Source organism: Benincasa hispida, chromosome 8 (genome assembly GCF_027475165.1).
Source record: "Benincasa hispida cultivar pf3 chromosome 8, pf3_genome.v1.1, whole genome shotgun sequence".
NCBI lineage: Eukaryota > Viridiplantae > Streptophyta > Magnoliopsida > Cucurbitales > Cucurbitaceae > Benincasa > Benincasa hispida.
Window position 1 is genome coordinate 56,422,907 of NC_143485.1, and position 26,676 is coordinate 56,449,582.

Consider the following 26,676-nt stretch of genomic DNA (forward strand, 5'->3'; position numbering starts at 1 on the left):
AAAAAAAGAAAAGAAAAGAAAAGGGATCTCATTCAAGAATTGTGAATCCAAATAGGCACCATCTTAGAGCATGTTAAGAATCTTATATTGAAAAAGTGGAGGGGCCTCAAAATCTTTCTTAAATCCATGCTCAACAAATTGATAATAAGATAATGGTTTTTTTTTTTTTTTTTTTTGTATAAATGGGGTAGAAAAATTCGAACCACAGACTTTGTGATTACCAACATACTCAGATGTCAATTGAGTTATGCTCGATTTGATAACAGGATAATGTATTAGATGTAAAAAATTCTTACATTAGTTAGAATCGAACCATTCATATCATTTAGAGATGTGTAGGGGATGACATATGTTTAGTTAGGTTAAAGTATCATTTTGATCCTTATATTTTGATTGATTTGGATTCATATACTTTCAAAATATCCAATTTAAATAAAACATATAAAAATGATGCCTACCATTGAATTAGAATAAATTAAAACCAACTGAGTTGGCAATTAAAAATAATAAAAATATTGTGAAATATAGAGTTGAATAATCATTTTTAAAAAATTTTATTATTTAATCCTCTCTCTTTTCCCCTTCTCCACCGTCAGATTCTTCTCCATTCTCATCTTCTCCGTCCCTGTCCTCACTTCTCTTCTTTCTCCATTTTTTCTTCCTAAATTTTCGAAGGACGTTGCTTTCTTGATTGTCCACCTCTAGCATAATAAAACACACTCAAGCCAATTATCAATGCAACAATCACAGACCCACCAACACAAACCCCAATAATAATCATTTTTGGACCCTGTTAGCATCAAAACAAAAGCACCTACAAACCATTTCTCTATGAATTCCATAATCTCAATTCTATTCAAGAAGTCCCTTGAAAATGGAGCACTTTTCCTGTGGCCTATACCCACATTATAAAATCCTGAATGAACGACCGATCATAAGTTAGCTTCTTCACTAGAATCGAACCGCGCTCAATTAACGCCCATGAAGTAATTGAAACAGAAAGCTGTGGAACTTATGATGATGTTGGAACAGAGTAAGCGAACATAATACTTAGATTTCTTCTTCACATTCAGAACCTAAGTGATATTTGAAGAGAAAAACTTACGTTCTTATTTTTTTATTATTTTTGTTTTTAACTTAATCCATTGTAACATGTATATTGTAATTTTCCAGAGCGCCGTGTCCTATATCTGGCTGCACTCGGGGGTGACTGGGAACGAGCAGAATTTTTATTAAGTGGCAATGAAGGACAGACTAATAGCCGTTATCCACTTACTGCTCGAAATGAGACAGCTCTTCATATTGCTGCCGCTGCAGAACGGACAAATTTTGTAGAGAAGTTAGTTAAAATAATGACACTTGAAGACTTGGAGCTTGAAACAGGATATGGTTATACGGCCCTTTGTTTTGCTGCTATATCAGGAAATGTTAGAATGGGTAAAGTCTTAGTGGATACGAACCCATGCCTACCAGATTTGCGTAGTAAGAATGGTTCTGCTCATTCTTTCCCACTTTATCTGGCAGTAACACACAAACAAAGAGACATGGCCGACTATCTCTTTCATAGGACTAAATTAACCAACTTTGAAACATCCGACAAACTTCATCTTCTCCACGCTGCCATCTTGTCGGACTATTACGGTAATTCGTGCTATCCCACTTCTTTCTTTTTTTTTTGGTTCCATCCTAATTTCAACCAAAAACTAAACCATGCATCCTTCATGAAAAGCAGACTAAATTCAATCAAATCTTCTAAATTGTCGCGGATCTCTAGCAAGAGTATATGTTTTTTTTTTTTCTTCAATTGGCCAAGTCTTTTGAAGAAGAAGATGTGAGGAGTTTGAGATTGATATTGGGAGAGAACAATAAAAAAAGTAAAGGAAAGAAAAGAAAAAATAAATAAAAATGAAATTAACACGTGTCACCATAAAAATGAGTCACATGGTTAACAGCATGAATTAGCACTTAAGGTTATCGGTGGCTATCAATGATAGACTTTTATACGTAGCTATCAATTTTCAAAGAAAACCAACAATTTTAAAAGATTAAGAGCTATACGAGTGATAGAAAACTATTATTAGCTATCATTGATATACATTCATATATGACTATCGACTTTAGATTTATGTATGACTTTGATTTTCAATAGATATATTTAAATATTTTTGAAATTTTGGTTTCAAATTTTGTAATATGTATTTATATATTATTTTAATTTTAATTTTCTAGTTTTAGTTTTATTTTTATTTTTTTTAAATTTCTAATAGATTTGAGAGAAGGTAGAATTTCGTCACTTATAAATTAATTTTGACTTGAGTGAGAAATAACATTACAAATATAGAATTAATTATATTATTATTGTTAATTTTGCATCAAGACTTATTTACTTATTTTTATTTGATAATTATTTTTTATCTTTTCATTCATGTTAGATGTATGTATATAATTTAATTTAAATAATTGAATTAAACTGTTTGACAATATGTGGGATAGAAGAATTGATCTTCTAACTTCGAGATCGATAGTACAAGTATGTCAGTTGAGTTTTGCCTTTTTTTTTTTCAAAAACGAAGAAAAAAATGGTTACCAAACATATTTTTATTTTTTATTTTTTAAAAAATAGAAAATAAACCAACAAAAAAAAAAAAAAAATACGATACTTATTTGTATGTGGATTCAACAGATATTGGATGGAAGATTCTTCGAGAGAACCTGGATTTAGCGGTGGAAAGAAATAACAGTGGGGAGACAGCATTACATGCACTTGCAAGAAAGGCAAATAAAATTGGGAGGCGAAACCAGCTAACAATATGGGAAAAGTGCTGCCCCAACATTATTGGTGAGAAAATAATAACGTAATTAATTTGTGGAATAAAATGATATTAGTATTTTACTAACCAGAGCGTAGCTCAATTGGCATAATATTCATATTATCAATCTCGTGGTTTGAAGTTCGATTCCTCACCATGCACTTTAATTAAAGGACCTATTCCTTTTTGGATCAAGTTATAAAATTTTCTTTTTTAAGAAGTCATTTTATATAAAACTAAAAGTGTGTAAGATAAAAATACGCATGTGTTTAACAACTCTTTTTCGAAAATATTTTTATATTGTTTGTTATATATTAAAAGTATTATGAGTTAATAATTTAAAGTAATTAATAGTCATTGGAGTTGGTGGTCTAGAGGTGATTGTTGTTGAAGTTGCTGGTGATGGCTAGTGTTGGCCTACGGAGAGCGGTGGTTGTTGGCATTGGTGTGGTGGACAGAGTTATCTAGTAGAAGACGATGGTATGTAATCACAACAACATAGTGAAAGTGAGATGAATTTTGAAGACATTTTGATAATTTTCTTAGAAATTATAAAATAATGAGGAGAATTATAGAATAATTAATATATCTGAGTTTATTATTTGTGTAGTAGTGAATTTAGATTTGTTAGTGGTTAATAAGTAGAATTAATTAGTTAATTAGGCGCATTGTAATAATCAAACAAATGAGAGTCTGCTACAGTAACTTTCTCCTTCAACAGAGAACATTAGCAACCTCACCTCTCCTCTTCAGCCACCTGTGCCTCAGTAATTGTTATTGAATCTTCAACATAACTTCTAAATCCTTCACCGATCTTTGTAATCTTCCACCATTAATGGTTGTTCTACTGCATTGACTCACACACCTTTGCTTTTCTGCCCAAATCCTTCCATCCTCTCTAAAACCTCCTGAAATCTATCCATGTTGTTCTTCAATGGGTTTACTGAGCAACCTACCACATTCATGCACTATTGAATGAAAAGATTTTGTTTTATCCTTGCACAAACATTTCAGAGGAACTAAATTGTTGTTGACAGAGAGATGGGGCCCTACAAGTCTTTCTTGATAGCGATATCTTTAGAATATTTGGAATGGCTGAAATCTACATTCAAAACTCTGCTTGAGACTCATAGAACCAACAGATTTTTCTTGGAAAAAAGGTTCCCCGACTTCTGCCTGTGGGTAGAAAAGACACGTAATAGAAAAGGAAACATTGCTGAAATATTCAGAGTTGACAACAGAGGAAGGAAGAGTTGCATTCTTGTTCCTGAGTTGCTGACAAAAAGGGATGGTCATCCTTCATGACTATAATCAATCTAAAGCCTGAAAAAGAGAATAGAAGAACTTGCTACAAAGGCCAAACTAGTAATCTACAATATTACTCAAGCAACAGCTCATTCACTAGCTCCTCATTCGATGTGGATAGTCCAAATCGAACCTACACCGATGTTTTATCTCCTAAGAGCTCTCCAGACAACCTCTTAATGAAGACTTCCATAGAAAATGAGCCCCCGACCTTTGAAACTGAAAAGGTTCTGGATTGGGACCATGTAGTCATAGTGACAACAAGATGCTTCCACAACGATTGGCACAAAATCTTCAAAACCTTAAAGGTCCAAATCGACTCTGATATGAATTAGAAACCTTTCCATGCTGAAAAAGCCATTGTGTTCTTAGATGATAAGGAAAAGATCAAGCTGTTATGTGCTAACAATAGCTCGGTCACAGTTGGCATCTTTTATGTTAAATTTGAGAGATTGATGATCTCGATTCATGTAACACCTAAGCTTCTGCCAAGCTATGGAGGATGGACAAAATTCAGGGGAATACCACTACATGCATGGAATACAAACACTTCTATGCAAATGGGGTATGCATGCAAATGATTTGTTGAAGTATCAAAAGAAACATGGGAAAAAACCAATATTATAGAGGCTAAGATTAAACTGAAGGATAACTACACTGGATTCATACCAGCCACCATCAATATCATGATGAAAAAGGCAATAGATTCATAATCCAAACAGTGGCTCAATGCGAAGGAAGATGGTTGATAGAAAGAAATCCTAGGATCCATGGATGTTTTTCTAGAAAGGCAGCTAAGGAGTTCAATGAATTCAACACTAAGGGTGAACAATATCATTTCATAGGCAACATTGCAATCCCACCGATGCAGCTCCATAAACTCAAACCAAACAGATTGTGTAGCCATATGGCAAAGCAAACGAAAGATAATGGTGACGGTGACGGAAGAATAGCTATGAAAAATTCGAACTCTGGAAGTGACAGTGATAAGACTAAAGAAATGATTAAAATGAGAAAGAGAAAATATCTTACTGCCATCGGGAAGGGGAAATAAAAGGTTAATGATGAGGGAAAAGTTCAAATCACAAAGTGGAAAGTCTTTTTCCCTTCCCTACAAAACAAAACTTATTATTTTAACCCTGATAAAGCCCTAGCACAAATCATGGAAGAAAAAAAAAAAAGCCCTCTTGGGCCAAAGGCCTACCAAAAAAAGAAGATAGAAAAATTGATTTATAGGGACAAAAGCCCATTTACCTCTAATAAAAAGAAAGTAGCCTAAGATATCCAGACCTATACGAGTGGCCCAAGTGAATCTGAAATCTCGCTAACAATTGATATGGGTCCCTTTTCCTTGATATCTGAAATACTCAGCCTTCTCCAACTCAATCTGATATTATGAAGAATAGTATAAATGCTCTCTTGAAGACACCAGACCAGGAAAAGAAAAAAGAAGACTCAAAGAAAAAAGAAGAAGATTTAAAAAAAAAAAAAAAAAAAAAAAAAAAAAAAAAAACTTATTAGCTGACTAAAGAAAAACAACCTCAAATTTACAGATGGAGCTAACACAACTGCATTCCCTCCACAACCACCAAATGAAGATAGAAAATGCTTAAAGCCTCCGAGGAATACGAGTAGCCCATGAAAGTTCTCATATGGAATGTAAGAGGGTTTAGGCTCTCCCTCCAAAACAGCTTTAATAAAACAGACTATCTCTAGCTACTGTCCCGATTTCGTTCTTCTTTCTGAAACTAAACTTTCTTGTATTACCAAAAATCTAATTAAATCTCTTTAGAGCTTTGTTAGTATAAAATGGCTAAGTTTAAAAGCCAACGAAAAATCTGGTGGCATTCTGATAATGTGGGACGACATGAGGCACACAATTACGAGTAGTTTTCAAAAAGACTATTCCATCTCGACTAATGTAACATTATTAGATGGTTACAACTGGTGGATCACAACAATTTATGTGTCAGCTAAACATAAAAACAAAATGCGTTTATGGGATGAACTTAATGGTATCAAGCCTATTTGTGCTCCAAATTGGCTTATTGGAGGTGATTTCAATGCCATCAGATGGGCTAGTAAAACTTCAACTCCAAATCCTGCTAAATATAGCATGAAAATTATGGGAATAACTTGATGATATCAAGCCTATTTGTGCTCCAACTTGGCTTATTGGAGGTGATTTCAACGCCATCAGATGGGCTAGTGAAACTTCAGCTGCAAATTCTGCTAAATATATCATGAAAATCAACAATTTCATAAGTAGACATGATCTCATTAACCCCCTTTTGCTAAATGGGAAATACACTTGGTCTAACCTTAGATCGCAAGCAATTCTATCCAGACTAGATAGATTCCTATATACTCCACAGTGGAGGTAAAATTCAATACACATTACTTAAGAGTTTTATCTCAAATCACCTCATATCATTTTCCAATTGTGCTTGAAACTGCCCAATTGAACTTGCGTCCCAACCCTTTCCGCTTTAACAACATCAACATGGAATCTCAAATCTTCAATAAGAACATTCAAGAATGGTGGACTAATAGCAATCAAAGTGGTTACCTAAGATACTCCTTTATAAGAAGGCTCAAACAATTATCTCAAGCCATCAAAGTTTGGTAGAATGGGCAAAAATCTGCAACTGAAGAAGAAAAGAGAGCTTGGATCAAAGAGATAGATCGTATAGACCTTCTTGAATGCAACCAACAAATCAGTGAAGTTGATAATAGCCATAGAACTGCCCTCAAAGCTGATTTAAATGTTGAAGCTCTTAGAGAAATGCAATATTGGGCCCAAAGATATAAAAGGCAATGGCTTCTTGAATGTGATGAAAACTCTGCCTTTTTCCATAAGTTATGCACTATTAGACAGAGAAGAGGCAACATTACTGAGATTTTAAATGAAAATGGCCTCATCTATACCACTAATGAGACAATAAAAAAAACTTTCCTCAATCACTTCAACAATATTTATACAGGTAACGAGATTGATCATTGACTTATTGACAACTTGAATTGGTCTCCTATTAGTGATGCCCAACGACTTATGCTTTGCTCCCCTTTCAATGTTAATGAAATTCACAGTACCCTCCTTTCTATTGGCGAAAACAAGGCCCCTGGACCCTATGTTTTCACTATGGAAATTTTTAAAAAATATTGGAACATTTTCAAAGATGATTACATAGAAGTGTTCCAAGATTTTTTTCAAAATAGTGTAGTAAACAACGTTGTTAATGACACTTACATTGATCTTATTGCCAAGAAGAAGAAGTGTTTTAAGGCGGCGGACTTCAGGCCAATCAGTCTCACCACATCCTTATATAAAATCATTGCTAAAACCCTTGCTTCTAAGCTAAAAAAAAAATGCTCCCAGACACTCTAAGTGAAAATAAAATGGCTTTTGTTTAAGAGAGATAGATCATTGATGCTATCTTGATGGCCAATGAAGCAATCGATTACTCGAGAGTGAAAAAAGTCGAAGGCTTTGTGATCAAGCTAGATATAGAGAAAGCATTTGACAAAATTAGTTGGAACTTCATTGACTTCATGTTCCACAAAAAAGGTTACCCCCTGAAATGGAGAAAACGGATGAAGGCTTGTATAACAAGTGTACAATACTCAGTTATTATCAACGGTAAACCCCGAGGCTGTATCAAGCCAAACAGGGGAATCAAACAAGGTGATCCTTTATCCCTTTTTATCTTTGTCATTGCAATAGACTACATCAGTCGACTTATGCAGCATTTTGAAAGACAAGGGGAAATCAGAGCAGTCTACATCTCAGGAAACTTTCATATTACTCACTTACTCTTCGCTGATGACATATTAGTGTTTGTTGAAGACAATAATGATTATTCGAGAAATGTTTTCAAAATTATCAAGACCTTTGAAATGTCTACAGCCTTAAGCATAAACCTAGAAAAATCTACTTTGACAACCTTCAACATCGAAAACAATTATGTAGATGAAGTTGCAAATAGATGGGGGATCAAGAATCTTAATTTACTTATCAATTACCTAGGGGCTCCACTGAGAGATAAGCCTCAAAATGCTCTTTTTGGGAGACTATTATTGAAATTTTCAAAAGAAGCTTAGTAATTGGAAATTTTCATATATATATCGAAAGGGGGCAGACTTACTCTCATTCAATCAACTCTCACTAGCCTTCCAACATACATGCTATATGTTTTTAAAGCATCGAATTTTGTTTACAAGAACGTTGAGAAGCAATGGAGGAATTATTTTTGGAAGGACAACATTGAAAGCTATAGTTCACACATAATCAATTGGTCAGTCGTCACAACTTCAAAGGATAAAGGTGGTCTTGGTATCTATAGATTAGAGGACACAAACTGCGCTTTACTTAGCAATTGGCTATGGCAGTTTCACAATGAAACCAACCCCTTCTGGAAAAACTAATTCTGGCCAAATATACACAAGCTTTCCCTAATGATATTCCCATCTCTGGAAAATATAGCAGAAAGAAATCCCCATGGCTTTCCATCATTAAGGGATTTATTGGTTCAACGATAATATCTCTTGGCAAGTTAATAATGGTGAAAGTATATCGTTTTGGAATGGTAGATGGAATACCAAAAGTCCTTTAGCTAAAAATTATCCCCGTTTTCATGCTCTATCAAGCATTCCAAATGGAATTGTTAAAGAGGCTTGGAATGAGGACATTTTGGATTGGGACATCAAACCAAGAAGGCCCTTTCGTGACAGAGAAGTACAACAATGGAATGAGATTAAGAAAAAGAAAAAAAGAAAAAAAAAAACACCTTCCACTGCCTTGTACAGAAAATGGATGGGATAGACTCCTTTGGAAGCTTAGCAACAATAATGTTTTCAAGGTTTCGACATCAAAGAGAGTTGGCCAGTGCAAAATTACGGCAACAACCCCAGACCAACACTACCATGTTTAAGAACCTTTGGAAGACCAACATTCTAAACAAATGTAAGTTTTTTCTGTGGACTCTATCTCATCAATGTTTAAAAACTATGGACTTGCTGCAAAAGAAACTCTCCAACCACAATCTAAGTCCAAACTGGTGTCCTTTTTGCAAAAAACACAATGAATCTATGGAACACATTTTCATTTAGTTCCATTTGGCCTCTTTTTTTGTAATATGATGGAAAGGATGCTGGGCTGGCACAAAAATTTCAGCAATATAAAGGACCTGTGTGAAGGTATCAACAATCTAAGGAACATCACCAAAGATGTCATCATATTTACACCATTACTACAATTCTATGGACTCTGACGAAAGAAATAAACGGACCTTCCAAGAACAAAGCAAGAATAGTATGCACCTTTGGGAGGATATTTGTTCTTTGGCTAGTTGTTGGTCTCATAGAAATAGGCTTTTCAAGGACTACAACCCTTGTATGATCGCCATTAATCTCCATACTTTTTGTAATCCTTAATCTCTTTGCTTTTATCTTTACTGGTTTCGGGCTTATCTCTAACCCTTCAACTTTTGTAACTTCTTCATTGTGCTTAATGAAAATCCTTTGGGAGATGATGAGGGTGCTAAGAAGGTGTCCACCTAGTGGAGATGTTCCGATGCACCCCTGACCCGTATCATTTTCTAAAATATTAGGCACATTGTAATATGGTGCTTTTATTATATATTGAAATAGAACTTTGTTCTTTTGAGAATGCTCCCTTATCGCTAAGTGATGGATTTTACTTCTTTGGCTTCCCAATCATTTTCAAAGCACACTTGTGTTCTTCAGAACTGCTAATAAACTTAAATCATAATATCCATATCAGTAGTAAGGGCGTTGATAGAGAGGAGGTTGAACTTCAAACTAGGTATGAATGACATTTATAGGAGCAACTCAGAAGTAAGCCGAACATCACCCATTAAATTCACATTAACTCTGATGGAATTAGGCAGAGAAACAATCATTCCAGAAACATCATAATTTGATTCAATGAGAAGATCAGAAACTACAATCCACTATACATTCAGTTGATTAACCAACCAACTTAGAAGACTTTTAACTCTAACATTATAATTACATTAATTATTTAAAGATTGGTATGTAGGTTTGAGAAAGAAAGCATTGATGAAGACATTCGCCCATCAGATGGTTGAATCCCTATGGAGAAATGTAATCAGACGGATAACAGAAGAGCAGCTGCTGTTGGATTATATTAACACTCCCACAAATTTTCTTTATGATGCTGCAAAAGGAGGGAATGCAGAATTTTTAGTAATTCTTATTCGTGAATATCCAAATCTAATATCCAACTTGGGTTATAATTTTATAAATGTATTTTATGATGCCGTTGAAAATCGACAAGAGAGCGTGTTTGAACTGATATATGAAATAGGACTCAAGAACATGTTTGGAGAGTTGGGTGGCGACAGGAACACAAAATTGATGCACTTAGTTGTACAGATTGCTCCTCCCAAGCATCTCAAAAGACTCTCAAATCCTGCTCTACAAATGACACGTGAGCTTGAGTGGTACAAGGTAACCAACTAAATTTTCAAATCTTACTTATATTTGTGAATCCTACTATCATCACTCACATAAAAATAATAATTAAATATTTAAAGAAAAAAGTTAGAAAAATTTATCATACCGCAAACTATGATCGGAGTATTTGTGGGATGCACAAAGATGAATATAATTTGAGATACACCTAAATATTCTTTTTATGTAGTTTATTATATGATAAACTTTTGTTACTTTTTTCTTATTTTTATTTTTATGTTTTATTATTATTATTTTTTGTATGAGAGTGGGATGCACAAAAATAAATGTATCTTGAGATGCACCAAGTAGGTAAAACTGAATTTAGATTTTGTTTCTAAGATAAAAAAAAACTTGATACATAGTTGAATCTATTTTTGTGTAACTTTTCCACTTATCTCATTACAATTTGCCAAATGACAAATTTTTATTTATTTTTTTTATTAAAAATAGTTTTTATTTTTTACTTTATCAGATAATTGCAACGGGTACAACTTTTAAGGTGTAATAATTAAGTGTATAGTAATATTTTTAAAGAAATGCAAATATAACAAAATCTATTAGTGATACATTTTTATCAAAGATAGGCTCTATCGCTGGTACACTCTAAGAGTTGGATTTATATTTTCATATATCTACAAATTTTTTTTCATTATGATATATGTGCTAATAGTCTGAATTTGGTTGCTATATTTGCAACAACTCCTATCATTTTTCTTATTCTACAAATAAAGAATTTTTTATATACCAAAATTACATGACTCCATAAATTACTAATAAGCTGCTTGGTAATGGTAACTTAAGGAAGTGAAGGAAATAGTGAGAGTGTCAACTTTGGAAGATGATGTGTGGAGGGAAACCTTCAATAGAGAGCACAAACAACTTCGAGAGGAGGGAGAGGAGTGGATGAAGAGAGTTTCAAGCTCTTCTATGCTGGTTGCAGCTCTGATAGGCAGTGCAATTTTTGCCGCAACCTTCAACTTAACAAACAACAACAATAATCATACTGTGGCCTTTTTGTATGCAGATTTTCTAGCGTTGTTCTCGTCTATATGTTCCATTATAATATTTTTGTCAATACTCACCTCACGTTTTGCAGAAGAAGATTTTTATAGATTGCCGTGGTCATTGTTCATCGGCTTTGTAAATCTCTTCCTCTCCATCTTATGCCTGTTTACGGCTATTTCCACAAACCTCATCAAACTTGACAGGTGCGGGATTATGTAGATTACCTCTAAAATATTTTTGCATATTAATTCATTTAATTTATTTTATAGTATTTAAATTCAATCATATTAGAGATGAATGGGATTGATAGCCCAGGTTGAAGATTCCAAGTTGGAAGATGGAAAGACCTCACTATCTTTAAAATTATATGCCATAATCTCTCATTGCCGGTTAATTTTTTAAATGAATGGGATTGGTAATCCTATTGAAGATCCTACACAGAACAACGGTTGAAATATAAACTTGATTTTGCGTAGTCCAAAACAAAAGCCCAGTTTTTAGAAAGTGTCAAGTATTAAAATATTCTAGAGATTACTTGTAGGAGAGACCTAGAATAGATGGAAGAATTGTCTAAAAAATATGAGAAAAAGCTCGGTTTCCAGAAAGTATCAAGTATTAAAATATTCTAGAGATATTACTTGTATGAGAAGCCTAGAATAGATTGAAAAATTATCTAAAAAAATATGAGAAAAAGTGTAATTGTAAAGAAAATTCGAGCGAGACATTTGTAACCATTAGATCATAATGTGTTGGCAAAATCCTAACCATTGATTTAGGGGTGCCAACTAGTATAAATAGAAAGAATGTCCTACTATTTGTATCAAGCCAAAAGAATTAGAAGTGCTCAATAACACAAGTAGCCTCTTTCTCAATTCTTTCTTCCAAATTTCCTCCAACTTCCAAAATTTCTTTCCAACAAAGTGGTATTAGAGTTTAAAGATCCTTTTCAACAAGAGTAACTATGATAATTTGAGTATCAAGACGAAGGCTCTCCTTGGCTCTCAAGATGTGTGGGAGATCGTAAAGAAAAGATATGTCGAACCGAAGAATGATGGTGGTATTTCTCAGTACAAAAGGATAGTTTGAGAGACTCAAGAAACATAGACAAGAAGGCTATCTATCTAATCTATCAAGGATTAAATGATGATGCTTTTGAGAATATTTTAGAAGCAAAGACAGTGAAAGAAACATGGAAGAAGCTTCAAACATCGTACAAGGGAGTAGATCTAGTTATAAAGGTATGTCTTCAAATTCTAAAAGTTGAGTTTGAAACTTTGCATATAAAAGAAGGAGAAGCGATCTCAACCTATTTCTCTAGAGTCTTAACTATCATCAATCAACTTAAAGAAATGGTGAAAAGATTGATGATGTTAAAATCATGGAGAAAATACTAAGATCATTAAATTGAAAGTTTGAACATATTGTTGCCATAATTGAAGAAACAAAATACTTGGAAGTCATGACCATTGAGCAACTCATGGATTCGTTACATGCATATGAAGAAAAGAAAAAGAAGAAGGAAGGCATCGTTGATCCATTGCTAAGTAGCAAGTTGATTCGACTAGTGGCGGAATTAGTCCTAATAATAGAAGCGAACAAGAACGAGAATATGGTGGTCATCGAGGATGTGGAATAGGTCATGGACAAGGACAAGGACGTGTTGGAGGCCGTATGAAGACAACAACAATAACTCCCAAAAAGGACTAGAAAACTCATCAAGAGGTCATGGACAAGGCAACTCAAGATCAATGTACGATAAAACAAACATTAAATGCTATAATTATCATAAGTTTAGTCATTATGCATCTGAATGTAGAGCTTCCAAAAATAGTAAAGTTGGAGAGAAAGTACTCTATATTGAAGAAGGAAGTCAAGAATATGGTACCTTATTGATGGCTTGCACAAATAATGAATGAAGCAGAGATAATAGATGGTACCTAGATACTGGGATAAGCAACATTCGATAAAAAAAATTAACCTTTCTATAAGAGATAATGCAAATAACTTGATTGCTAAGGTGCTGATTACAACAAATAGAATGTTTATACTCAACATTCAAAATGACGTCGCAAAATGCCTCAAGATGTGTTACAAAAATGCATCTTGGCTTTGGCATCTTCGTTATAGACATCTCAATTTTGAGGGATTATAGTCACTCTCCAAGAAGAGCATGGTGAGAGGATTAGCTTTCATAAGTCATCCCGATCAAGTGTGCAAAGGATGTCTACCTGGAAAGCAGTTCAAGAAAAGCTTCGCAAAGGAGTCAAACTCAAAAGCTCAAAGGCCTTTGGAACTCATACATACAGATGTGTGCGGACCGATCAAGCCAAACTCAATTGGTAAAAGTAACTATTTCCTTCTCTTCATTGATGATTTTCAAGAAAAACGTGGGTATATTTCTTGAAGCAGAAATCAGGGGTCTTCAAGAACTTCAAGAAGTTTAAATCCCTTGTTGAGAAAGAAAGTGGTCTGGTGATCAAGGCCATGAGATCTGATCGTGGAGAGGAATTCACATCTAATGAATTCCAAAAGTATTGTAAAGACCATGGAATTCATCGACCATTAACAGTGTTGAGATCCCTTCAACAAAATGGAGTAGTAATAAGGAAAATTAGAACAATTTTGAACATGGCTAGAAGTATGGTTAAAAGCAGAAAACTGCCAAAGGAGTTTTGGGCAGAAGTAGTAGCATGTGCAGTCTACCTATCTAACCGATTTCTTATAAGAAGTGTATGTGGAAAAATGCCACAAGAAGCATGGAGTGGAAGGAAGCCTGAGATTTTCCATTTTAGAATCTTTGGGAGCATTACTCATGTGAATACACCAGATGAAAAAAGACACAAATTGGATGACAAAAGTGAGACATATATCTTCATTGGTTATGCTCATATGCTCATATGCTCAAATACCAAAGGCTACAAACTCTACAATCTAGATACAGGAAAGAAAATCCTGAGTCGAGATGTAGTATTCGATGAAGAAGGATAATGGAATTAGGGAAGACATGATGAAGACTACAACTTCTTGCCCTACTTTGAAGAAAATGACATGGAGCAAACAAGTATAGTGCAAATAATAGAGGAGCCTTCTAAACCACTAGCATCACAAACTTCAAGTTCTCAAGAGGACGAAGCTTAAGCTCAAGTTTAAATGGTTCAGAAGCTTACAAGAAATTTATGAGGTAATTGAAAACCAAGGTCATCTTTCTTTCTTTTGTCTTTTTTCCAATTGTGAGCCCATGAACTTTCAAGAAGCTATAGAGAATTCAAAATAGAAAAACGCCATGGAGGAAGAGATTAATATAATCAAGAAGAAAGACACTTGGAAGCTAGTCTCACTTTCAAAAGCTTACAAGGCGATTGGTGTAAAATATGTTTACATAGCCAAGAAGAATGTAAGAGGAATTGAAAGATACAAAGCAAGACTAGTGGCGAAAGGTTATAGTCAAAGAGTCGGCGTCGACTATGACGAAGTATTTGCTCCCAAATTGATGTGAAATATGCTTTCCTCAATGGAGTCCTAGAGGAAGAAGTCTACATTAAGCAACCTCAAGGCTATAAAGTTGAAGGAAAAAAAGAGAAAGTTTTGAAGTTGAAAAAGGTACTCTATGGGTTGAAGGAAGCTCCAAGAGCCTGGAAGGCTCGAATAGACAATTATCTACACCAAAGAAATTTCATCAAGTGTCAATATGAGCACACACTTTACATCAAAGTCCAAAATAATGATGTATTGATTGTATGCTTGTATGTAGATGACTAGATTTTTATACGTAGTAATCCAAGCATGTTTAATGAGTTAAAAGAAGAGGTGACGAACGAGTTTGAGATGACCAACATTGGACTCATGTCTTGTTACCTTGGCATTGAAGTAAAGTAAGAAGATAAATACATTTTTATCACACAGGAAGACTACTAAGGACGTAAATCAAGAAGTTCAAGATGAATGATTTTAATCCAAACAACACACCCCGTGGATTGTGGAATCCAACTATCACGTTGCGAGGAAGGAGAACGAGTAGATCTAACATTCTTTAAAAGCTTGGTGAAAGTTTGTGGTATTTAACATACGCAAAACTTGACATTCTCTATGTAGTTGGAGTTATCAGTCACTTCACAGAGAAACTAATAACTACAAACTTGAAAACAACAAAGAGAATTCTTCGATACATCAAAGGTATGATAAACTATGGCCTATTCTATTATGTTTCTGATAATTATAAGCTCTTGGGATACAATGGTAATGATTGGGGTGGAAATGTTGATGACCCCAAGAGTACAATTGGTTTTGTGGGAGGCACTACCTTCATGTGGATATCAAAGAAGCAACCAATTGTTATGCTCTTAGCACGTGAAGCAGGATATATGGTTGTTATCGCATGTGTTTGCCATGCAATTTGGCTAAGAAATCTATTATAGGAGTTGGGACTGTTACAAGAGGAGCCAACCAAAATTTCCGTAGACAACAAGTCAACAATTACTTTGGAGAACCCAGTCTTTCACAATCAGAGCAAGCACATCGATACGCGGTATCATTATATTAGAGACTGCATCGGAAGAAAGGATGTGCAACAAGAGTATGTTAAGACTTTGGTCAGGTAAATTACGTTTTCACTAAGCCTCATGAGAAAGAAGACTTCATAAGATTAAGAGATTTGTTGAGAGTAATAAAATCAAATTTAAAAGGGGGTGTTGAAATACAAATTTGATTTTGGGCCTAGCCAAAACAAAAGCCCAGCTTTTAGAAAGTATCAAGTATTAAAATATTCTAGAGATATTATTTGTAGGATAGACTTAGAGTAGATTGAAGATTAATCTAGAAAATATGAGAAAAAGTGTAATTGTAAAGAAAATTTTATAGAGATATTTGTAACCATTAGATCATAATATGTTGGCAAAATCCTAGCCATTGATTTAGGGGTGTCAACTAGTATAAATAGGAGGGATGTCCTACCATTTGTATCAAGCCAAAAAAAATTAGACGTGCTCAATAACACAAGTGGCCTCTTTCTCAATTCTCTCTTCCAAATTTTCTCCAACCTCCCAAATTTATTTCCAACAAGATTGTATGTATGTATGTATATATGTTAGCTTTTAGCTATTCTAGTTGTCTAATATTTTGTTTCTTCTTTTTAATTAAAATTTAATTTTTCTTATAGTAGTATGGTTCAAATTGTCAAAGACTTAATTTCAAAATAAAAAATTGAAGTTTAATAATATAGGTAATTATTCTAAATGATAAAATCGTTGAAAATATTTACAAATATGACAAAATGTCACTGCTATCAATGATATGTACAAATAGACATCTATTAGTTTGATTATTTTTCGATATTTGAAAACATCTTTAATAATATTGATATTATTGTAGTAAAAGTTAATTATAAAAATTAATTTGTAGATATCTTATTTATTCACCCTCTAACGGTCTAATTAATGATGAAAAAACACACACATGAAACTAAATCTAAAACAATTACAGGGTTGTAATATTATGAATTTTCTTTCTAAAAACTTATATTTATTTTCTTATTTAACTTTTTCGCTCTTGCGATCTTGAAATTTTGGATCCATCCGTGACAGGAAATCTATTGTTCAAGGGATTGCTACGGTTGTTTGTGTGAATCTGTCCATCTCCCGTACGTGGTACGATGCTTTTAAATGTAGTTCGTGGTCAGATATTATGTGTGCCACTATTTTCTGTAAGTTTCCTTTGGGGCGTCGTCGTTGGAGAAGACGCATGCAACTCTAATCTTGTAATAAAAGCCTGCCCCACAATTCTTGTGTTTGTCTTTTAAACTTGACTGATTTAAATGTTTAGTGATATTTGATGCATATAATAAGGAGATTCACGTGTAAAGTTGAGTTGAGTTGATAATTATTGTAGGATGAAAGTGATTGGAAGAGTTGATGCGAATAACGAGGTGAAAAATGGTGAACCAAACGGTGAGTGAGTTTTTTTTAACCACACAATCCAACCCAACTTGGAAGCCATACGCCTCCTAAGTGAGTTGTAGATGAGAGTGGTTCAATTTTATTTTTATTAATATCTTATATTCTATTCTATTTTAATTGAAATTTAAAATATATTCTTTTAAAGTGATTACGTTCGAAAAAACTTTTTGACCCCCTTTTTTAGCACTTCGTAAAATATGCCATTAGTAATATTTTTGTCTCTTTTCCGTTCTAACTCTAGAGCTAACAATGAAACAATTTTGTGTTGAAGAGAAATAACATATTTTAAAGATTTGTTTCGAAAAATGGCAAAAAGTTCTAAAATTAGGAAAATTGCAAAATTATTTTTTGAATTTTAATGGACCCAAACACACATATCAGATAATAAATATGTTGTAGTTAAAAATATATAAAATTTAAATCAAATTTCAGTAAGTTTAAAAACAAAAACAATCAATATTTTATTAGCATTAAAAAAAAATAAATAAAAGAAAATAAAAGATATTTCCCCCCCCAATCTATGAAGCACATACACAGATATGGTTACACGATACAGATACGATCGGATACGGCGATTCGTCAATTTCTAAAAAACTAAGATACCGATACGTCTAAGGATACGTCATTTTTTTAATATATATATTTCTAAAAAAACGAGGATACTAATACATTGAAGATACATTTTTTTTCTCTTAAAAAAATCTATGATATAGATAAATTTAGCATACAAATTAAATAACAATAGCATAAAATAGAATACAAACACTAAAATACAATTAAAAAAAACATCTAAGATGTTGAAGTACAATAGTTAATAAAATGCAATAGAAAAGTGTCTCATATTACAAAGAAGAAGAGGGAGATTAGAGGGAGAAGTATGAAGATAAACGAAAAACTTATTCATTGAATTGTTAAAGATATCCAAATGGTTTATATTTTGGTGGATTTTGTGGAAAATCAAATGTGAAGATGAAGATTAAATGATTTTAGGGTTTGGTCTTTCACTTTTTATTTTCATTTTAGTTTTAGACTCGAGTAGTGAGCTTTTTAAATAAGTTGCCTAGTTTTAGATTGGGAAAGATTAGATGAGCTACTTGTCTTTTTTCTTTTAAAAAAGGTACGCGTAGAAATAGATACGTCAAATCGTGTGTCAGATATGTAACTAGAAAGTATCTGAAAATATCAGTATTCGATATGTATCTAATACGGATTCTTTACCTCACATGAATATCTGTACTTCATAGCCTCCGATCATAAAAGATTTCGTCAATGCCAAGCCTCGTAAACTATGTGGTGAAATGCTCGATCTCCAACATGTTGCCGCCTCCCTTCCTACACCAGAATCTAAACAGTATCTTAGCATTTTTTGTTAAGGACACTTGCAAACAAAACAAAATATTTTAAAGTCTATAGTCTAAATTTTTGTTGTTTGCAAAAATGGTAAAAATAAAGTCCATTCTACAAATGAAAGTTGTAAAATATCGCAAATACCTTCACTACTATTATACATTTGATACAATACTATTAATATATAATCAATACATTTGACTGATATACTAAATATATTTGATAATTATGTGCTTACTGATATACTTAATATAATTGTTAATCATGCACTCATTTATAATTTTGAGAAATTTGATACGCTTGATTGATATATTTGATAATGATGCACTTGACTAAACTCTTGATAAATTTTTCAATCATTAACTCATTTATACTGCAGATAAAGTTGGTACACTTGACCGATATACTTGATAAAAATACATTTGATTAATATATTGCTGATAAACTTGATAATTGGTAGCATAGAAAATGTATTATCTTACTTTGCTTAATTCGGAATTGTTCTTGGATTTTATATGTTTATTTGATGAATTTATAGGTTTCAAGCACTTAAGAGGTAAAACAGGGCGTTGCTAATGAAATGGAGCTGAAGGGCCAAAATGAAGCTTAAATGCACCAATCGAGAAAGAGAAAGCTAAAATGACCAAAAAGCCCCTGGAAGCGCAATGTACAATGTAGCAACACTAGCGCCTGACGCTTTTTCCAGAAGCACCGAATTTGATGCAATGTCGTGGTGCTCCAAAGTTCCTACATGCGAATGTTTCTGTTAGTGTTGCGGTGCTATCACAATTTTATAAATAAGAAATATGTCGCTTAGGGTTGATCGATCTCGAATTCTAACCGAACTCCACACGATTCTCTTTGTGTTCCCCATCTTTTTTGTCTATTTATGTATCTAAAAAGTTCCTAGATGTCCATCATAACAATTATGGGGATAAGGTAACTTCTTCTGGCTTGGGTTTTAGGATTTTTCTCTAGTTTCATGTACTGGAGAGTTTTTTCGAATCGAACACTGATGTATTTGCTTGATTCAATTCCGTTCTTGTAAGATTATGATTATATTATCGAACACTTGTGGATTTTATGATTGATGCTTTTTATTAACATTTGATATGTGACATATAATCTTATGTTGATCACTAAGAAGCAATAGGTTAGGTTAAATACTAAAAAAAAAAAATACACATGCAAGAGTTCTGGCTGAAAGACGAAGAAAGACGTATGTGGAATTGAATGTAGACAAGTTAAACGTGCCCACAATCAAAATGATAAATTTTTCTAATCTTAGCAAAGTGGGCTATAATTAATTAGCATGACGTTCGTCTCCAGATGGAAGTTTCTATCTCTTATTCTCCACACTTGATGTATTAAAAAATAATTTTCAAAATCTTCTTCACTGCATTAAATTTCATATTAATTAATACGTAATACTTAGATGCACCCATTTTTGTGTATCCCTTCTCATCACTCACATAAAAAAGATATTAAAATATTTCAAAATGGGAAAAAATAAAATTTTTCATATGACAAGCTATGATTGGATAATTTAGTGGGACGCCGAAAGATAGGTGCTATCCGAGATGTACCTAACTATTTTTCTTAATCAATACCCAATGTTGAAAGTCATTCTCAATGTCGGTGGGCAGTGGCAGCTACAAGATCAACATCACCTCCAAACCAAAAGCATCTTCAATTATTTTCTTCTGGATAATAATCAAAACATCCTATTCCTAATGAATTTAATTGTTTCTTTTTCTATTTATATTAATTTCGGCCACTACAAAGTCTCAACATGTCCCAACCAGAAAAGAAAATGTCATCTCTACAAATACGTAAACACACCAAATAATTCATGTAATACATAAATCTAACTCTAATTTTGAGTTAAAGGATAATACGGTCAAAGCCATTTCAAACTTATCCCAAAAAACAAGTGAAAAAACTACAAAAAAAGGCTAAAATCTTTAGGGGCAATTTGTCCTTGTTGAAGGATTGTTTTCAAATATAAAAAAATAAACCAAAATATTTACAAAATATCGTAATATTTTAGAATTATCAATAAAAGATGCTGATAGATATTGATAGACGTCTATCAATGTCTATCATTGATAATTCTAAAATTTTGCTACATCTTATAAATATTTTTAACAGTTTTACCATTTAAAATAATTTTTTCTTATGAAAAAGATTGGCAAGAAAATTAGTGGCTCCCCGTGTTGAATCAAAACAAGTCCAACAACGCAAGTTGACATATGAAAAGGTATTCGCATACTCTGAATTTTCAAAGCATTCCCATCCAATTTTCCAATCAAAACACACTATATAAATATCTTATCTTCAAGAGGGCCTTTAAAAATATCCGATCTTCTTGCTCCCTTTCCCTACACAAATATCTTTCCACCATTTTCTTCTCAATTCCACTTTGCTAATCCTTTCCACTAGAAATATCAATGTATCAATAATAGAGCCTTTTATCTTATGATATGAGTAGTCTCTATCAATAATATATGAAGTATCATCCATAGACTCTCTAAATAATTAGAGACTATGACTTATATGCTTATGTTATTTTATATCTATCAATTATGATAGTCAATAATGTTAGATATATTTAAATAATAATACGTATAATTAAAGTATGAACTATATATATGGATTACTATTTTATTTATTTTATTATATTGGGCCCTATCATGTGTTTTAAATAATTAAGGCTTTAGATTCCTAATTGAGTATGGATTAAATGGATAGAAGTCTATTCCTAGTTAATTAGGATTTAGTGGGAACTCTAATTGAATTAGTATATAGAGAGTTTAGGACTATGGTCCTTAATATACCAAAACAATAAGTACTTAGTTTTTCTCGAATTTCATCTAGGAAGAGATCTACTAAGGGTATTCAGAGTTTTGGTTGAGGAAGACAATAGTCATCTTGAAGCTACCATCGATCTCTTAATGGAATCCAGTATGTTAATTATTCTTGGCAATTTTGACATGAATGATCATAGAGTTAATCTATTCAATGTAGATTTAAACTAATTATATTAACAAGTGGTATTAGAATATGAATTTCATGTTGAATTGTTGATTTATGTTCGTTTCTATTGATATTGTGATTCAATTTTGATTTTTTTTAAAGTTGATTAAAGAATTAAAAAAAATTGAAATCCTTGTTGTGCACGAACACACGGCATGATCCTCACAGCACGAAAACCATTGGTTCAATAGGTAATAGAATCCGGTAATTCAATTGCCGGTGATGGGTTTCAGTCGAAGATGTTGCCGACGATGGGTCTTGGTTGAAGGTAATTTGTTTTACCAGTTAGAGTGGGTTCACCGATTGAAGGATTTTTCTTTTTTCTTTTTATATTTATTATGGCGATGGTTTTGAGTAAATTTCAATTTAGTTTTTAAATTGATTTTTTTTTTTTTTTTTTTTTTGTAAATTTAAAATCCATAAATTTTGTGCATCTAAGTTTTTAATTTGCTTTATAATATTGTAAATTCAAGCTTAATTGACCAGGTTGTAAATTTAAGCTTAATTGATTATGTGAATTTGAATTTAAAGTTTGATTGATGATTCTTTTTAAAATTAGATTAATCATATTATGAATTAAAGTTTAAATTTGATTAATCACGTTGTGGATTCAAGTTTAAATTTGATCAAACATGTTGTGGGTTCAAGATTAAATTTGATTGATATTTTGGGTCAATTTTGGTAAAGACTATATGGTGTTTTTCTACTATTATTTTTGTACAATAATATTTTTATATTATTGCATCATATATTTTGGATTGAATTGGTCAAAATAATATGTTACCAAAGTAGTCTCGATTATCTGGATTAATTTAATTATGAAATATAAGATGTGCATATTCATGAATTTATGCGGATAATTATTTGTCCAAAGGAAGGTAATTATTTGGTAGATTGCGGGTATGCATGTGGTAATGAGTATGTCACAATTACAATGATTGCTCTCGTGGAAAATAGTGGGTCCAAAGAAAGGTTAGTTTTTGGCAAAGTTTATTGTCAGTACTTTGATTACTATCATTTATCATTGGTGTTTTTGCCCAAAGGCTGGACATCAATGTTGTGCTAGTTATCTTGTTAAAGAGGTCCACCAAATATGTAAAATTATTTTGTTATATTTTAATTGTTATTATATGTTTTGTTGTTTATTGTTTTCATTGGTCTTACTCAAATATCTGAAAATTTGAGTACAATCCCTAAGTTGAATGGAACGAACTTCATGATTTGGAAGGAAAGCCTAGAGATTCTTCTCAAGTGTATAGATTTGGACCTTGCATTAACGTTTGATAAACCTACTTCTACTGAGGAACAACCAAATACAACTAATATAGAGAAGTGGGAATAGTCAAATCGCATGTGTCTGATGATCATTAGGCACTCCATTCTAGAGTCTTTTCGGGGCTCTATCACCGAAAATGAAAATGCCAGTAAGTTTTTGCTCAAATTGAGAAATATTTTGTTAAAAATGAAAAAAGGAAAGCAAGTAGTCTTTTGACTTCTTTAACTTCTATAAGGTATAAGAGCAATGGAAACATAAGGGAGTACATTGTGGAAATGTTCAATCTTGCAGGCAAATTAAAGGCACTTGATATGGAGATAAATGAAAATTTACTCGTGTATCTGGTACTTATCTCTCTTCTCGCACAATTTACTCAGTTTAAGATAAGTTATAATACTCAGAAGAATAAATTGAGTATTGATGAGCTTATCTCACAATATGTGCAAAAAGAAGATAGGATTGAGAGTGAAAGAGCAGAAGGTGCTCATTTGGCAACTGACTCTTGTGATAACAAGACAAGGAAATCTATGAGTACTATAGAAGGGACATCTCACCAAAATAAGAGAAAGAAATAGGTTATTGAAAATCCTTATTTTTTCTACAAAAAAAGAATATTACTTCAAGAAAGATTGTCCTAAATACGCCAAATGACGTGTAAAGAAGAGTAACCTTCTTACTTTGTTTTGTTCTGAAGTTAATTTAGCTTTTATGGCTACAGATACTTGGTGGGTAGATTCAGGTGCTACTACTCACATAATTATATCAATGTAGGATTTTCTGTGGAGTTGATCGTGAAGTGATGCTGAAAGATTCAACTATGTGGACGATAGCAATCCATTTCCAATTGAAGCTATTGAGAATTTTAGATTACATTTAAAAATTGGTTATTATTTGGATCTAAATGAGACTTTTGTTGTATCGTCATTTTGACAGAATTTAGTTACTATTTTCGATTTGGACAATTTTGGTTTTTCTTTGTTTTTGAAAATAATAAAGTTAGTCTTTTTCAAGATTCCAAGATTATTGGTACCGATTTTTTAATTGATAATCTATATATGCTTGATTCTTTTGTTTTATTTAACAAGATCCTATTATCTAATTCATGTGGTACAAAGCGTAAATTAAATCAGAATTTTACTATGTTATGGCACAAGCGTGTAAGTCACATCTCTAAACAGAGAATTTAGACACTTGTGTCAGATGCAAATCCTGATTCCCTTGATTTAAGTAACTTTGACGCTTGTGTCGAATATATTAAGGAAAAATAGACAAACATAAAAAAAATTAGGTACCGACAGATGCTCAGACATCTTAGACCTAATACATACAAACAGTTGTGGTCCATTCCAACAACTTCTTGGAATAGACAACAATATTTTATTACATTCATAGACAATTTTTCAAGATATGGGTACCTATATTGAATTCATGAGAAGTCTCAATCTTTGGTCATTTCAAGTCTTTCAAAGTTGAAATTGAACTTCAACTTGGAAAAAAGATTAAGGATGTCATATCTGACCGTGTTGATAAATATTATGGTAGATATGACGCATCAGGTGAACAATGTTCAGGGTCCTTTGCCAAATACCTAAAGGAATGTGGAATCTAAAGGAACCGTGAGATCCACTGCGTAAGCGGGATCGATCCCAAATATTATTTTCACATACATCAAAATTTACAGTACACAATTATCTATCAAAAGAAAATTTACAACATGCATTCCAAAAGAAGAAGAAGGGTTAGAAAACAGTTGCTTAACCCTTAGAGCCAAAAATCTTCACGATAATCCTCCTTTTCGATAGGTCACGAACAATTACGATCACCTCGAACAAAATTACTGCAATCCCAAAGAAGTGAACACCACCACAAGTGAGACCTCTGTATTCTCTGTAGGGGATGAGAATTCTCAGGCGGTGTGGGCTCTGGGTTTTAGGAGAGGGAGAATATTGAGAAGATAATTTTTTAGGGAGATCAAACAGTAGAATTCCAAGAGACCCTCTTTGTGAAGAAGATGAAATAGATCGATAAAAACTGAGCCCCATTAGCACGATTAATTGGGAGAGAAAGGGGAGGGAGTTGACTCCCTCCTAAAATAATTTCCTAAAAATAATTTAATTTTAATAAATTATTTAATATATATACGTGATAACCACGTTATCATATAATACATATTAAACTATATGTTATATCAAATATAACACATGACCTATAGTTCTTATATTGTATAAATACAATATAACCTATAGTTTTATTTCTTTCAATATAATGCATGGTATTTAATATAAATCATATTTATACTAAATATAATTATATGAATCTCATCCATATGGTTAGTATTTGAATCAAATTCAAGTATTTAATTCCTCTCATAATAAACTTTATATCATAGTGTATCAAATATATTATATTAATTATATCACATATAATTAGTTCCCTCAATTAATTTAAACAATTCAAATTAATCTAAAATTAATTATGAAAAATCTTTATTGAGCTAGAAAGAAGACCTTATGGACCTCTAGATTGAAGCTTCAATGGTACTTGAACAATTAATTAAACTTCTTTAATTAAATTATTCAACATCCATTAACTGTCGGTCACTCCATTAAAGACCAACAGCTGCAATCTTCGCACGAAAGATATATTTCTGTATCCATTGGATATAACCAGTCAAGAGTACAATGACTCTTCACAGTTTACTCGTAGGTACAGTTTGGTCGAAATTATCCTTTTGCCTCTATAGTTACATCTAACTCCTTAAATACCACTAATCCCTCTAATGAATAATAAGTCATAGTCCAACTATGATTGAACCCCTATCAGGCCAAGAGAGAGAGTGGTGCCACATTTTTCAAGCCCCACAATCAGTCTTTAAGGAAGCAATTTATGTACTTAAACCGACATTAGGGAATGAGTGAATTTTACATTGTGTAGCTATGTTCTCAACTTCCCAATCAGACGAATCCTCAAAATGGTAGGCGTATTGAGTTGGCAATCTGGCCACTCTCGTCCATACAAATCAAAGGACTGCTTTCATAGGCAGGAGATCACAACTCACTCATGATTCAGGTCATGTCACCTATGGTCATCCTGATGAAATGTAAGTCTCTATTATTAATGACATTATAAAATGAAACTAATCATTTCTTCGTCCAGTCTTATACAAACTACTTTGTATATAATACCCCTACTCACATGCCTTTATATGAATGTTCAGATCAAATTATTTGTAACACTTTACAACAATTGTAATATCTACAAAGGGGTCATATTCGTAGTGTCACCAAGATAAGGTACCCAGCCTTATCCATCTACTACAGACTATTTAGATTATCACTTAAACATGATCCACTTATATGTTTCTACATACATATTTAAGCTACAGAAGATAACCATAGATTTTAGTTTATTGGTTTGTGGATTAATGCTACTAAATGTTGAATAAAAT

General features: G+C 32.7%; 1 protein-coding gene and 1 long non-coding RNA gene across 7 annotated transcripts; both read left to right on the forward strand.

Annotated features, from left to right (window-relative positions):
* Positions 1 to 667: 667 nt before the first annotated feature.
* On the forward strand, positions 668 to 20,005 carry LOC120082541 (uncharacterized). Of its 6 annotated transcripts, none has more exons than XR_016531113.1 (8): positions 668 to 1,033; positions 1,174 to 1,641; positions 2,684 to 2,839; positions 10,177 to 10,607; positions 11,415 to 11,821; positions 17,198 to 17,370; positions 17,502 to 17,560; positions 19,455 to 20,005. XR_016531113.1 is itself a non-coding variant. In XM_090316147.1 (7 exons), exons 1-7 carry the CDS (start codon positions 1,015 to 1,017, stop codon positions 19,474 to 19,476), a joined length of 1,566 nt encoding a protein of 521 aa, XP_090172273.1. In that variant the 5' UTR covers positions 668 to 1,014; the 3' UTR covers positions 19,477 to 20,005. The 6 variants fall into 6 exon arrangements, 1 of the variants encoding a protein (XP_090172273.1); XR_016531114.1 differs by having other exon boundaries at positions 17,198 to 17,316; XR_016531112.1 differs by having other exon boundaries at positions 17,198 to 17,560.
* A 2,079-nt stretch (positions 20,006 to 22,084) lies between these two features.
* Positions 22,085 to 24,190, forward strand: LOC150034716 (uncharacterized). The gene is made up of 2 exons (XR_016531513.1): positions 22,085 to 22,220; positions 24,000 to 24,190. It is a non-coding gene; the product is annotated as an uncharacterized LOC150034716 (long non-coding RNA).
* Positions 24,191 to 26,676: the final 2,486 nt, after the last annotated feature.

Bases quoted from the DNA above. Each gene is read 5' to 3' on its own strand.
- LOC120082541 (XM_090316147.1), top strand. The intron at 1,642-2,683 runs GTAATTCGTGCT...TGGATTCAACAG, and splicing joins CATCTTGTCGGACTATTACG to ATATTGGATGGAAGATTCTT. The intron at 11,822-17,197 runs GTGCGGGATTAT...CATCCGTGACAG, and splicing joins AACCTCATCAAACTTGACAG to GAAATCTATTGTTCAAGGGA.